Genomic DNA, 15000 nt, shown 5'->3' with positions numbered 1-15000 from the left:
AACTTTTCATACATAAGGTTAAAAATTAAAAAAATTGTGATAAATTGCTGTTTACAAAGACTGTTGAGAAATCAAAAGGAAAGATTTTCTTAAAAAGTCACATTACCAGACAATTCCAAATAAAATAAAAAGATGATGACTACTTCTTCGTTTGTATGCAACACAAGGCTGCGAGGTAATATCATTGGCTGAGAGCACAGCCTTGCCACTGTTGCAATTCCCTCTGTAGGTTTTTGCAGCAATTTGGAATATGGTCAGGGTGCCAATGACAGTGTGCAAAGGCCACCATGGGATCCTTAACGTCCACCAACGAATGCCAGCAGACACGATGCCCAGTTTAACATCCACCCAAAAGACGGAGCAACCAAAGTCACATCGATGAATCACCCTGCCTGTGAAACACCAGCATGACAGTTTATAGCTGGGTCGGGATTGAAACCCAGGCTAAGACGGCTAAGAGATGACCGTGTGTACCTCTCGGCCATCCTGTCAGCCCAGAAGATAACATGCAAACAGCTTTTCCCTTTTTTTTTTTCTTCTCAAACATCAATGGAAAGTCTCACCGAGCAGCAAGACCTTCCGGCTTTCTCCATAAAGTTGCCGTAGACTTTGACAGAACTCCTGGATTGAAGAACCCGTGCGATAGTCACGAAGCAGTGTGGCAAACTCCTGTATCTCCTGCGTGGAAAGCTTGGTCCGTAACTGCAGGAGATGCGTTTGAGTTTGGAGAGTGCTCAGAAGAAAAATAAAAAATATAAAAGATCTTTCAACTCCTGAAGTTTTCTGCAGGAATTGTGGATATCTCAAATATTGTTTATTGCAACTTCAGACTAATTTCATCACAACAACGATCTCATCATGAAACAATAAACCACTATATAATTTGAAACTCAAATTACTTCCGCCACGGAGGGTGGAAGGAGGTCATGTTTTCACCCATTTGCTGTCTGTGTGCAGGATATCTCAAAAAGTTGTGGACGGATTCGGACGAAACTTAGTGGACACGTTGTTAATTTTAAAAGTGATTCTTCACCATTGAGAGATGGGGCTCAAAACGATATATAGCATGATGTTTCAAAAATGTATTGGGCCAGATATGTTCTTGTGGATCAGGCATTGCGTGGCGGAGGTATGCATTCTACCGAGTGCCCTTCTAGTTTGATAAAATATCAAAAAGGAACTCACCGTAGTCATGTATTCATCCAGCATTTGGGTATCTGGAGGGATGAAAGTGCCATTCCCAGAACTGTCTTTATGTTGGATCTTTGTCGATGGGGGAGATATATCCACGGAATCGCCTTTGTACTTGCATTCTGTTCTGTTGGTGCAGACACCAGAAGGGGTTGCCAATAGTGCCGGCTAATTCACCGATTCCACCATCAAGGCTTGTTGAAATGTATAAATTGAAAACAACCAGAAAACCAGAAAAATCTACAACGAGTTCAATCTTAAACACCTCTTCCCTCTTTCACACCCCAACAGCTACCAATTTGTTTTGTTTGCAAGATACAAGGTTCAGAGTGGAGCTGGCGCACGCACGCACGCACGCATGCCAAGACCTGGGACGGCTCCATTCCACATTTTGAAACCCGCAAATGGAGATAACTAACGACAAACGATTGTTAGAAGAGACAAACACAGCCACTGAGCTAGGGGGAAGTGCCGTCACTTCTCGGGGCATGCTGAGTACCAGCAACACCAGCACAATGGCGCCGCCTTTCTCACCGCACTCATCAGGGCATTTCGGAAGGAGGAATTTCCTCCTCCCCCATGGTCCATGCTCTTATCATTTTCAATGCTGAATGCCAAGCGAGGAAGCAGCACATACCATTTAAAAAAAGTCTTTCGTATGACTCGGCTGGGGTTTGAACCACCGACCTCCCAAGACTCGGAGCGGACGCTTTAACCATTACACCACCGAGTCTGGTAAATCGCACCATGGAGCAGTTAAAGTAATTGCTTGGTGTACTGGTGCAAATATAATTGTGCCACACTCCTTTTTGGGCATCCACTCGTGTTAAGCCAAACGTTTTCAATAGGGGAAATAAAAACGGGCTGAAGTATTACGGAGAGGCTGAAGGAAGATAAATATTAATATAATGTGAGCATCATGTCATTGGGAGAATGATAATGTGGAGACAGGAGAGTGGGTCATGGGTAAGTAAGGCCAAAGTCACATTTGCTCTACGGCGAGGATACGGCAGCCGTACGCCCTCTGAATTGACAGAAACGTGCGGCGGCCGCAGAGTTTCTGCGGTGGCCTCAGGGTGGCCCTACGCCGTATGGCTATATTTTACAGGTCGTAAGGTCGCCGTGGAATTATAACGCAGAGTTATAACTTTTTTCATTTCTACGTTTGCCGTAGCAATTCGGCAAGCCGAAAAAAAAAAACTGGTAAAGAAAAAAAAAAAAAAATTAACCCATTCGTTACCGTCCGTCTGGCTGCACCTTCGCCTTAGGGCCCCCCTGCGGTCCCCCTGCGGTCGCCTTGCGGGTACCTTGAAAATTCTATGGCCGCCGCAGGAACGCCCGAAGGTCACCATGCGACATCAAATCAAAGACCGTACAGCAACCCCACGTTTTCGGTCTCCACAATTTATAAATATGCCGTGCAGCTCCCCAAAAAAAACAAAAAACATATGTGACTGCTACATTGTGTGACTGTGGAAATACTGCAGCCGCCGTATAATTGCTAATGGCCGTACATTTTGGAGACCCCACGGCCACAATGGCAAATGTGACCTCGGCCTAAGCAACGAGTGCGGTAAACATGAACAGCAGGTCATTGTATTAAAGCATCGTGCACTATTAAACTGCTAATCAAACGATTCATTTGAAAAAAAAAAAGCTTTGGCAAAGAAAAATCATCAGTGAAACAGCCTAAAGAGTTCAACACAATTAAAGCCAAGCTATTATGTGAAGTTGAATTTTAAAATCAAACGTGGAGGTCGGTTATAATTCGTGGAAAGTGAAACGAGGAGAGGGAGGGACGATTGAAAAGTTGTTCACAACCAATTATGGACAACTCAAGTGTGGTGGTTGACTTCCACTAACTCTCTATACAAGTGTGAAATTAACAAATATCACAAAGTTCAAAACAAACTATTATCGTGTATGCCTTCCGCCCGCCCTCTCCACCCCCCCAACCCCCTTCCACAAGGAGTTAAATTCCGAGGCTCATAAAACAGCTCGACCACAAAGCACCATGAAGCGTAATATCACACCTTTCAGTATTCAATAAAGGCAGTTAATAATAAAGGCCTGTTCAATTCTCGTGCCTGGCTCTACAGGAATCAATAACCGATTACACAATAACAAAACCCTGAATATTGAAAGCACCCAATCATGGCATTGGCAGCTAAATGCAGACTTTGAGACGGTGACTATCTGTCTCAAGTTCAGACAGCTTCTCGTCACACAAAAAAACAGCTTTGATCAAAATGGGAGTTCCATCAATGGAATATCAGCACTCCTCCAGTCCAGCTTAGAAAATGACAATATAAATGGCAAACCATTAAATAAACCAATGTCACCCGCAGGGTGACCCGTATCTTTCCAAAAGGTGACCACGTGTGACTTATTTAAGGTCACACTGAGGTGAACAGAGCTGCTATCCACCAGGAGCGACTCCTTGAGGAATATCTGCCTACGAGAGATTCCGATGAGAATCGTTCTTCAGAGTAACCATGAAAAATATGAGTTTGCCTCATAACGTCACCAAATTACGTCATAATGTCTCAATCTTGACATATCTAGAAAGCACTCATCGAGGTGTTCAATTTGAGGTACTACATGATATGATTCCTAAAACTTGAAAATGTGACCTTGGGGTCAAATATGTTTGACCTTTGGCGCGAACCATGAAGGTAAAGGCCAATCGCCACCAAAAATTAATCAGCTGAGCGCCAGACCATGAACTATATTCCCTCTCCGATATCGGTTGACCGATATTCCCACGAAGTTTGAAGACGATCCGATCAAAATTACTCAAAAAATAAGGGTTTCGTCGACTCCCCTGATTTGCGACAAAGTGACCTTGACCTTCAAAATTTTATGCGCTGAACGGGACCTCTATAGGCCTATGACATGCGAAGTTACAAAAATTTCCAATGATAACTGTGCTCTGCAGAATTTTTTATACGTGATTACAGACAAACAAAAAAAAAAAAAACATACAAGCTGACTAACATATCTTGCAAAACTTCGTTTTGGCAAGATAATAAATTCACATTACTCCAACATCTATCTCGAGAGGTAGTCAATTAACAATTTAATTTGTTTTTTTTATTTTTAAATCAGAGTTACTTTGTGTTTTGATGTTAACAAGTTGACTGCCAACTCTTGTAGTATACACGACTCCCATTTGCAACCCAAGTATGCATGTGCATATACTATATTTTCAAATTTTACCCTTCTCTGAACCAACCTGTTCATTTCTTATCCGTTGCTCGGGAAACCGAGCTGTTAGCTCGCGGTGGGACAAGATTTTTGATTCGGTATGCCGGGTACGAGCTATCTGGTAGGACTATTTTTTTTTTAGCACTGAATCAATGTTGTTATCACATCATTGTTAATGGTAGATCGTGTGCCGAGTACCTTCCGTGTGTATCTTCGTCATTGCTTAGTGGCGCCTTCAAAATGGCACGTATGAATGCAGATGAAGTGGCAAAACTTCCCATGGAGACTGACAATGATGATCGTGATTATTACATCGATTTATGTTCACCGAAATGCCAGCAGATCGTTTGTCGTGTTATCTGGCACGGCAGCATATTCTGTTTACGATACAATAGCGTAATCTTTTCGACGAGAACACTCCTCGTGGCAGAATCCGGCACACCCGGCCCGACGAGTATACATACTTGCAGTCATCAGTCAACGTGTTCAAACTTTCTTTTTCGAATACCGTCAAAAGTTGATGGAAGAAGAACGTGGTATTTGATCGGTTGGAGCCCCTGCATTTCTTTTTTTCGTTTAATCCCCGCTATTACTCCCTCTGCCCCCCCCCCCTCACCAACCCTACCAGGAAGTACATGACAACCATCGAACACAGCCTAGCTGCCAGTAACTCACAAAATTTGGATTGGCAATCAGCACCTTTTGGAATTAAACTCTTCAAAATATTTGAGCAAATATTCTTGTGGATAAGTAAAAATGTTTTCCAATAAGCACTTACGCAAAGCTCTCAGGGTCTTCATCTTTCTTCACGTCTCTGCTGGAGTAGGCTGCAGGAATGATTAACCAGGGTGTGCTAGGGACAGACAAAGCTAGACAGATGCCAAACAATAATTTTTGCACACCAACAATGTTAATTGCTTTAGCTTGTACCCATAGTTATTGTTTAATCTGAACCATTCTTATAGCTAGCTTAAAAAAAATAAAATATATATATAGAAAACCACAACTCAAATAGTTCCGAGCAGAGAAAATATTGCTGTTTAAAAATCTTGTCTGCCATTCAAATAGGATGTATTAATTTCATTCATTTTATTCTCCATCCAACACCACTCGGAACACACTCACCACTGTTGACGGATGAATGTTTTGTAGGTGTTGAGGATCCATCAAGGATAGCCCTGTTCAAGAAATCGATGGTAGATTCTGTGTAGACTACTTGAAAAATCTGACTGATGATGGAGCACAGCTCTTCAGCCGCAGGCTGCACAAGGGTAGGGAGATAATTAATCAAGAGAAACAGAAAATGTGACTTGATTGCTCTAAATCCCATAGCTTCGAGTTGAGTACTGGCACCGGTTATCCAAAGGACGAACCCACAGTCCCTTTTTGGTATTCTCGAGAAGGGGGATATTCTCAGAGTTCGCCTGTGCATGTGCATTCATACTTGTGGAGGCCGACACTCCATTGTTTCCCTGAGACCAAGAGAATACTCTGTATTATAATTTATCATTGGTTGGTTTGGTAAAGTCATCACAGCATGATAGAGAAATTCGATGTTAATTTTCCCAAATTCAAGCAGATTTATTTGTTCTCAAATTACTTTTCATACATACACGACTGGTCAAAAGTTTTGGAACACCCCCATTTTTCCAGTTTTTACTGAAATTTAAGCAGTTTAATGATTCAATGTACTCTGAAATTAAAGCATAGAACAAATAAACAATTGCAGATAAAAAAGAAATCATGGAATCGTTTTGTTGAACAAAATTTAATCCAAATTTTTGACTCATCAAAGTAGCCACCTTTTGCAGATATAACAGCCGAACATACTCGTGGCATTCTTTCTAGAATGGAAATCAAATATTGTTCGGAAAGTTCTTCCCAACACTGTTGCAGAAGCTTCAACAAATGTGTTGCACTTGTAGGTTGCTTTGCTTTCACCCTTTTGTCCAGTTCATCCCAAACCAGCTCGATGGGGTTTAAGTCTGGAGACTGTGCTGGCCATTCCATGATTTGAAGCCTTCCATCTTGTTCTTTTCTTCTAAGGTAGTTCTGACATAGCCTGGAGGTATGTTTTTGGTCGTTATCTTGCTGTAGGATGAATCCCTGACTAACTAGGCATAGACCAGAGGGTATTGCATGGCGCTGCAAAATGCTGTGGTAGCCCTTTTGGTTCAGAGTGCCAGTCACTCTGTGCAAGTCACAGACTCTGGATCCAGCAAAAGAGCCCCAGATCATCACGCTTCCTCCTCCATGTTTGACAGTTGGTGTCACATACCGAGGAACCATCCTTTCGCCTGCTCGACGGCGTACAATAAACCTGCGTTATGAACCGAAGATTTCAAATTTTTATTCATCGGTCCATAAGACCTTCTTCCAGTTTTCAGTAGTCCACTGGCGGTGGTGCTTCATGGCCCAGGCAAGCCTCTTTTCCTTATTTTGCCATCTTAGCAATGGCTTTCTTACTGCCACTCGATCTGTCAAACCTGCAGCTCGAAGTCTTCTCTTCACAGTTGAAACTGAGACTTCCTTACTTCGACCAGTGTTAAGCTGTGCTTGAAGCTGCTGTCCTGTGAGCTGCCTATCACACAAGCTGTTGACTCTCAGAAACTTGTCTTCTGATTGTGTTGTGGTTTTCAGTCTGCCAGACCTCTTCCTGTCAGAGTTTCCTCTAGTTTCCAAGTGCCTTTTGATTGTGTAGGAAACTGTACTCACTGACACCTTGGCTTACTTTGCAATTTCTCTAAAGGAAAGATCTCCACTTTTAAGGGTTACCAGACGACCCCTGAACCCGTTGGGTTCCTGTTGTGACAGCGGTTGATAAAAAATTATTTAAAAATTAAAAAAAAAAAGATATCTCCAGTGAACTATACCACTGAGGTTGTTTGCATTGATCAAATACTCCCAAAGAGTACTTGACTGAATTGGGGATTGGTTTTTTAATAATTTTTTTCGTTGCCCGATTTGAACGAAACTTGATATTGCACATCAATGTGAAAAAAAAACGGAGAAAAGAAAGTCGAATAAATTATTGTGCGTAATCTTCTAAACACAATTTTATTTATTAATGAACACGGAAGTATGAGATCAAAATGGCGATGTTTATTTCATATTTAAAAATAAATCGTTCTTTGTCTATAGTCTATACTAAATGTTTGAGATTTTTAAATAAATCATTTCAAGAAAAATTAAAAACGATAGCTCCAGCGAACTGTACTGCTGAGGTTGTTTGCATTGATCAAATTCTCCCGAAGAGTACTTGACTAAATCGGGATTTGATTTTTAAATAATGTTTCTTGTTGCCCAATTTGAATGAAACTTGATACTGCACACTGCAGGAGAATGGTGAGTAAGAAGGGCCAAAAATTTTTGCGCGATCGTGTACCGTCTGTTTTGGCTGTATTTTGGGAACATACATACATACAAGATGAGAATTTTAGTAATATATATATATATATATATATATATATATATATATATATATATATATATATATATATATATATATATATATATATATATATATATATATATATAGAAGATATAAAAAATGGTCTGTCTGTCTTCCTTTGTTAATTGTCTTTTTTCACCATTATGATAGCAATATACTACTTCCTGCAGTGCAATATTGTCCAAATAATGCTTCAGAGGGTGCAGAAACACAATCTGTTCCAACACTGCTTTTATGCAGACAGAGGGTTTGTAACTAATCAACAAAAGTTTGGACAACTGTAGAAATTGTTTGCATCAACTTTCAAGGATTAATTTACTTCCATTGCTGCAGAACAGCTGTAGTTGCTAAACCATTACTTGCTCCCTGAAAAGGGAACTCTGACTTTTTAACTTTTTTAAAAGGGAACTTTTTAACAACTCGGAAATTTACATTATTTTTCAGTTTTTGGTAACAGAAACCTTTTTTTTTAACCTCTGGCAGTTTACCGCTTAGCTTTGTACCATTTCAGATTATTCACTGGACTTGAACTGCTTAAATTTCAGAAAAAATGGGGGTGTTCTTAAACTTCTGACCGGTAGTGCGTGTATATATATATATATATATATATATATATATATATATATATATATATATATATATATATATATATATATTTTTTTTTATAAATTCCTGCTCTGACCTACTGAGTCAAACATCAAGTTGGGCCACCGGGGTGAAAGACTTGGGCCAAGTTTTCACAGGCCAACCCCATGAGAACGTAGTAAGAATTGTGGCGGTGAAAGAACAACATGGAGCAGCAACTAAGAGAGAAGTCAAGCAGTTACACACGAAACTATAGTAAATAAAACAATCAATTACGGTATGGAACAACAGATTTTGTGATATGGATGATGACGACGACTGTTACACATATTCAAAGAATACTCAGAACAAGAGAAAGAGCAATCAGAGATTGCAGACCTTCACCAGGACTTGTTTTGTGTGGTATTTGTGTGCTGGTGTGTTAAGTAATTAATAAGATACATAACTAGAACTGCCACTTTATAACTGCTGGCAGTGATGACCGGGTACCAAGACATCCCCTTTTGATGTAACCCTGCTTTGATCAGACACTTTACCCTGACCCATGACGTTTATTATTTACTATTCAATTGAATTAGGAATTGGATTAAAATCATTTTAATTCAAATCAAATAGGTACAGTCCTGCATTGGAGTAATCAATCAGAAGGAATCCAAACAAGCAAGAAGCAAAGATGAAGTCATCAGGAGGAACCAGGATAGGATTCACATTTCAGCTGCCACTACTCTACCCTCAAGCCCATCCAGGCAGAGCCAAGTGAGCCTTACTCTAAAAAAAAAAAAAAAATCCAGATCAAACAAAAAAAAAATTCTGCTGCCAGACCATGTGTCCGATCAGGTTGACATTTAAAACATATATTTCCCCATCACTACAAGATCATCATTTTGAAGTTTCACGTCAATTTATGAAGCAGTTCAAGAGAAATAATTTTTTTGAGATTTCCGCTCAATCCAATATGGCTGCCAGGGAGTGCCAGACCATGTGACATCAATTATTTGTGAATACCCAGGTATCCCCAAGGCTTGGGGAACATGTGTGTGGTTTCCCCTCGATCTGTCCAACCATTCTGGAGAAGAAGATTTTTTTTATAGGTTTGAGGGTAAATCCAATATGGCTGCCAAACCAAGTGACCGATGACATCATATGTGTGAATGTTTTGTTCCTCATGGATAGGCAGTCATACATGTAAAGTTTTGCCTCGATCTGTTCAGTCATTTCAGAGAAGATTTTTGAGGGTTTAAAATTATATATATATATATATATATATATATATATATATATATATATATATATATATATATATATATATATATATATATTGTTACGAATTCGCGCCCGCCGGCGTGCGATCGGCCACGTGACTCGAATCGCGGCACGTCGCCCACCGGACGGACAATTCTGTCGTGACCCACTCGGACTAACGCCGGGAGCCAGTCAGGGGTGGGCCTTTCGGCCTCACCACGATCGTGCCAATCAGCCACCCGCATGGGATAAGGTTGTTCACCAAACTCGACCTACCTAAGTACCCACGCGGATGGTAAACCGGGCGATCGCACCTCGCCGCAGGTCGACTCCGGACACGGGCCGCTTAAGCGGTCCGTTCCGTGCTATCGGGATAACCGAGCGGTGTTATCGTCGGCCTCGACGGTTCCGATTACTTATCGGGCGTATTAAGCCCACTACGAACGCGCTACGTGAAGCAAGATGGAGATTCAAACGAAGGAAAGGACGCAGCGAAACAGGGAACAATCGGACAAGCACATTTTATACGGAAGCACGGAAGGCACGTATATTACAGTCACAGGGATACAAGAAAAGCAATACACGTATTTACAATCACCGTAAAGAAACACAAGCAAGGAACGATGCAGAGCTACAACCGAACACGATTTACTACACAGAACACCCATACAATTTTACTTCACCAGACTGGCACCACACACACACGTTTACACAGAACCCAAAAGAAATGGAAGTCGCGACTTCCCTGAGCGTGTCGAGTCCCTCTCCGACGTCCGTCGACGCGGTCCCGCCCGGCCGCGACTCCGCGCCCGAGCGTGGTAGGCGAGGCCTCTCCGGCGTGCCTCGCGCCTGCACGTGTTGGCCACTCGATGCCACGGACTGAGTGTTCGGCGCTATCCCAGCGCGGATAAGGGGGGGGGGGGAAACGTGGATGCCCGAAGTCGGGAGAGGGGAATGGCGGAAGCTCCTTCCCGCCAGCGGGGTCTTGCAACTGCCCCACAAAAGACCCCGCTAGCGGCTACCAGGACGAGCGAGCCGGAAGACGAGAGCAACCACGAAGCAAGTATATCCACCGAGCAAGAGCATCCACCAAGCAAGAGCATCTACAAAACTGCTTCGCCCGTCTCCGACTTTTATATCCTCGGAGCTCCGCCCTGTTGCTCCGCCCCGTTCTTTGCTCCACCCCCCTTCGAGGCGCTTCGAGAAAGGTCTCGAAGAGGGGCGTTCCTCCTCCCTGGCCGCGTCACACCGCGCATCCACCAATCGGGCGCCAGCTGCCCTCCCCTCGCTTCTCTACCCTCACACCAAGCGCGGAGAAGAATGGCGCGAAAAGCCCACCGAGCATCCTCGTTGGGTTTTATTTGAAATAAAAGATAGAGAAAGAAAAACGACTGACTCAAAGTGTCGCAGCCCGAATGAATCACATTTATTCCCTCTAAACAACGGGTTTGGGGCTCACTACACATGTACTTAAGAGATATCTCACCTACGGGACCTGAATGGTGGTTTGCGAATTTCCACAGCCGTAACAATATATATCTGCCAAATTGAGTGACCAATGACGTCATATTTGTTTTTTCTGTAAACCAATTTATCCCTAGATGACCCTCAAAAATTTTCATACTGATTGGATGTAGTGTTCTGCATATGCAATGATGACATCATAATGAAGGCACCTATGACATCATTTAAAAAAACACACTTATTCCCCATGAGGAGTACTTGCTATGTGCCAAGTTTCAATTTTTCCTTGGTGTGGTTTCAGAGATACAAAGGTCCAAAGTTTTTTAGTTTTTCGAACATGGCTGCCACAACACGTGACCTATGATGTCATAATTATCATTAAAACATTTTACATGAGTAGTCACTGAAGGGTGAAAATTTTGTCTCAATCTAACAAGCAGTTGTGGAGAAAAACACAAGTTCTGTGTGGTCAAACAAACAAACACAGACAGACACACAAACAAACAAACAAACAAATGGACCCAAATTCAATAGCCTCTCCTCTGGTGAGGGCAATAATAATACCAATGTAGTACTCGAACGGTACTCGGTAGAGCGCATACCTCTGCTGGGCTAAACAGTTTACATTTTGTGTCCCACTGATTGGCCGGATCTGCATCCGGACCTTAATCAAAATCTTATCAGCTTGTTCTTGTCACCTACCCAAATCATCCACACCAAGTTTTGTCCGAATCTGTCCATAACGTTTTTGAAATATCCTGCCATATATTGTTTTTGGTCCCATCTTCAATGGTGAAGAATCACTAAAAACATTATCGGATTATCGAAAACAAAGATTTACCTAAGTATTCGCGCAGACAGAAATGCTGGGGATTTACACCTCGACGGGACCCGTATGGACATGAGCCGCTTTAAGCAGCTCGCGCCGTTTGCGATTGCCGAGCGGTTTATTATCGCCAAGCCCCGTCGGACTCGATTATTTTATCGGCTATTAAACGCCAGCTATTATTCCGAACGCAATTACAACAGCTCAATGGAGGAAGGGACGCAACGAGCAGGTGAATATTCAAACAAAGGGGACATTTATTGTACACGCATGCAGTCAATGAAGCAATGGGGGGGGAGGGGTGGAGACAAAGACACGAGCAAGAAAAACCTACAGCCATTGTCTATTTATTAATGTACATGCACTTAACCACAATTCTACTTCGTGGATAAGGCGCCACAGATTTCCATGCAACAAAAACCCCAGAAAAGAAAGGAGAACTGGGCCCGTAGGCCTTTAATGTTCATTGGAGCCGGGATGACCGCAAGAGCTCCGAAAGCCCGTGCAGGTTACCTGCCACCCTCGTGGTGACTCGCTGGGCCCTGGTTCGGCGACCCTCGGTGGCTCTGCCCGCACTCCGCTGGACTAAACCCATGCCTTCAACGGCGCCTCCAAAGGCGGTCCGGCTGGCGACTCCTCTCCGGCTGCAACGGCGCCTCCGACGACCAAGGAGAGAGACCAAGGAGAGGGACTCTCTTTCCCACTCGCTAACTGCCAGCCACCAACTTCTTCCTCAACTGTCAGCTCAACTCCCTCCTCCAGACTGCCTTCTCAACGCAGTGTCGGCGTCTCTCCCATCTCTCCCTTGTCGCCTCCGAACGCGGCGTTTTATATCGCCCCCAAGGGTAGGGGTCGCAGTGGGCTTTTTCCACCCGAATTCAGCGCCCTCCTTCACTTTACCTTTGAACCTTTACCCAGGCTCGATCCGCCCCTCCTCCTTTCCGGCGCGCGGGGGGGGGGGGGCGGGGGGGGAATCCCAGGTGTGATCGGGATTTCTCTCTTCGGAGCGCCTTGTTGTTTTAACCGTTGCTTTAGTTTTCTTTATTTGTCGAGATGCCGTTGTTTGTGGGGATGTTGGCAGTTGTGGAGAAGGTGGTGTGGTTGCTGAGATGCTGTTGTGGTGGTGGAGATGGCATGGTTGCAGTGTGGTTGGCGCTGTGGTGGTTGAGATGCTGTTTGTTTGAAATAAAAGATAGAACAGAATAACGGCTAACTCAAAGATGCACAGCCCGGTTACACGAATAAATCCCGTTCGACATGGGTGGGGAAATCTATCTGGACACACAATTATCGACATAACTGATCTTCGGGGAACCCGAGTGGTGTCCTGTGAATTTCCACAACCGTAACAATATTAAAGGGAACCCCAAATCCCGAAATGTATGTTCACCTTTAACTTTCCTTTGACGTCACAGAAATTAGATAGTATGTATTTTTTGCTATTTTAAATTGAGAAACAGGAAATGTAGCAAGTGAAACTTGTGGTTTTTTTTCTTTCTTTCTTTCTTTCTTTCTTTCTTTCCACCTGTCATCCATTTCCCTGATCTCTAAGCGACTGAAGTCACAGCGTGAAAACAATCTGCCATTATTCCTTTTCCAAGTGTCCAAGAAATCGACCTCAGAATGATTTTCCAATTTCCCAGCTTTCCTCGACATAATGCCACATCAATAGTCTTAAGTGGTTGCATGAGTGAACAATGGACCTAAAACTGGTCAGCACTTGAAATTTATTCATCATTCAGAGATAATTTCATTCAAAGAAATCCGTTCATCCATCGTATCATTCTCTTCTCAGTTCTTTCCATTAATTTCACAACTTCAAGTGGCACAGCCTACATTTTGCTTCCACACATCAATACCGATCTGCTGCAGGCTTTAGAAACTAACTTTTACAGAAAATGGAATGTTTATGCTTCATGATTGTCTCTACTTATTCTAAGCTGAATTGATTATTTATTGATAACAGATAATTTTGCTTCTCTTGCCTCCTCTGTCTACAAGGTAACAAAAACTTCTGACCTTTTCTCAATTGAATTCTGAGCTCACGAGCATTTATTTTTGTACTTGGGTCTTAAAAATTTTTTTTTTAACCTTTAAAACAAAGAGAGTTCAGAGAAAACCTTACCTTGCACAGTCTTGAGAAAAAAGGGACTTGGGCAGGGTCTGCGAGTGGCAAATTTGATTGGTCGAGATGATATATAAATTCCGTAATATTTTGTCCAAGTACTGCGATATGGAAGGGTTTCGAAAGTGCCGAAACACGATTTGTGTTCTATGGTGTTCAAGTATATATTTCAATGGAAATAAAATAAAGATTTTGAAGGATTGGACAGAAAACAACTTTTTCACAAGTTTATCGCCATTGATACAGTGTCTTTTACACTACCTGATCCAACACGTAAAATTAGTTCTTCGCTCCTGTTGTTTGTGTCCTTTATGGCATCCTTAAAAACAGTATGGTTCCTGTTAGGAATGATTTTCAATTTTGTTTGGCTGCAAGGCAGGCAGAGTAAAAAAAAAATATTTCATTTCTCTCTGTACATGTGCGATCAGGTCAAATTCAGAAACAAAGTACTGTTAAGCTACAAGTTTGTGTTCCCATTCATGTTCAAAATACAACATTCAATTGAAATCAAGTTGTTCCTCAATCATAAACTGATGTTTGTAGACAGACAAACAGACAGACAAAGTGAACCAATTGCTTAACCTCGCTTTTCGTTTTGTGTGTGCGAGGTAACAGGAATTAAATACAATAAAACAGGGTTTCACACGATGACATCACAAGTCAAATGGTGGAATATTTTGCTTAAGACAAAAATAATATCAGCTCAATGCAGTTTTACTTTCGGGAAGGGAGTTACCAAAATGATTCACATTTATTCTTTAAAAGAATGACGTACTGTATGTAATTTTTAACGGTTTTGAAAACAATAAGTTTTTTTTTTGTTTCGCTAAAATTTTAAAGGTAGACTCAGCAGTCAAAATACCGACCCTTCCTTCCCACCGATTTATTCTGGCTTACCTTCAAAGGAAA

At 42.2% G+C, this 15000-nt stretch overlaps 1 protein-coding gene across 3 annotated transcripts in view; it reads right to left on the bottom strand.

The window, feature by feature from the left end:
• Nucleotides 1-15000, bottom strand: part of CCM2 (CCM2 scaffold protein) — an 84227-nt gene that overhangs the window by 9120 nt on the left and 60107 nt on the right. For 2 of the 3 annotated variants that reach the window (XM_085875693.1, XM_085875685.1), the window contains 4 exons: nucleotides 5524-5659; nucleotides 5177-5267; nucleotides 1186-1318; nucleotides 564-702 (listed from right to left, as the gene is read on the bottom strand). In XM_085875693.1, the coding sequence (XP_085731819.1) occupies nucleotides 564-702; nucleotides 1186-1318; nucleotides 5177-5267; nucleotides 5524-5659 (499 nt within the window). The remainder of the gene's footprint in view (nucleotides 1-563; nucleotides 703-1185; nucleotides 1319-5176; nucleotides 5268-5523; nucleotides 5660-15000) is intronic. The other variant, XM_085875700.1, reaches the window with a different exon arrangement.

Source organism: Eptatretus burgeri, chromosome 1 (assembly GCF_056783735.1).
Source record: "Eptatretus burgeri isolate ZD-2024b chromosome 1, Ebu_testis_v1, whole genome shotgun sequence".
Lineage (NCBI taxonomy): Eukaryota > Metazoa > Chordata > Myxini > Myxiniformes > Myxinidae > Eptatretus > Eptatretus burgeri.
Note: the sequence above shows the minus strand (reverse complement) of the source record. Positions and strands in the feature narration are given on the sequence as shown.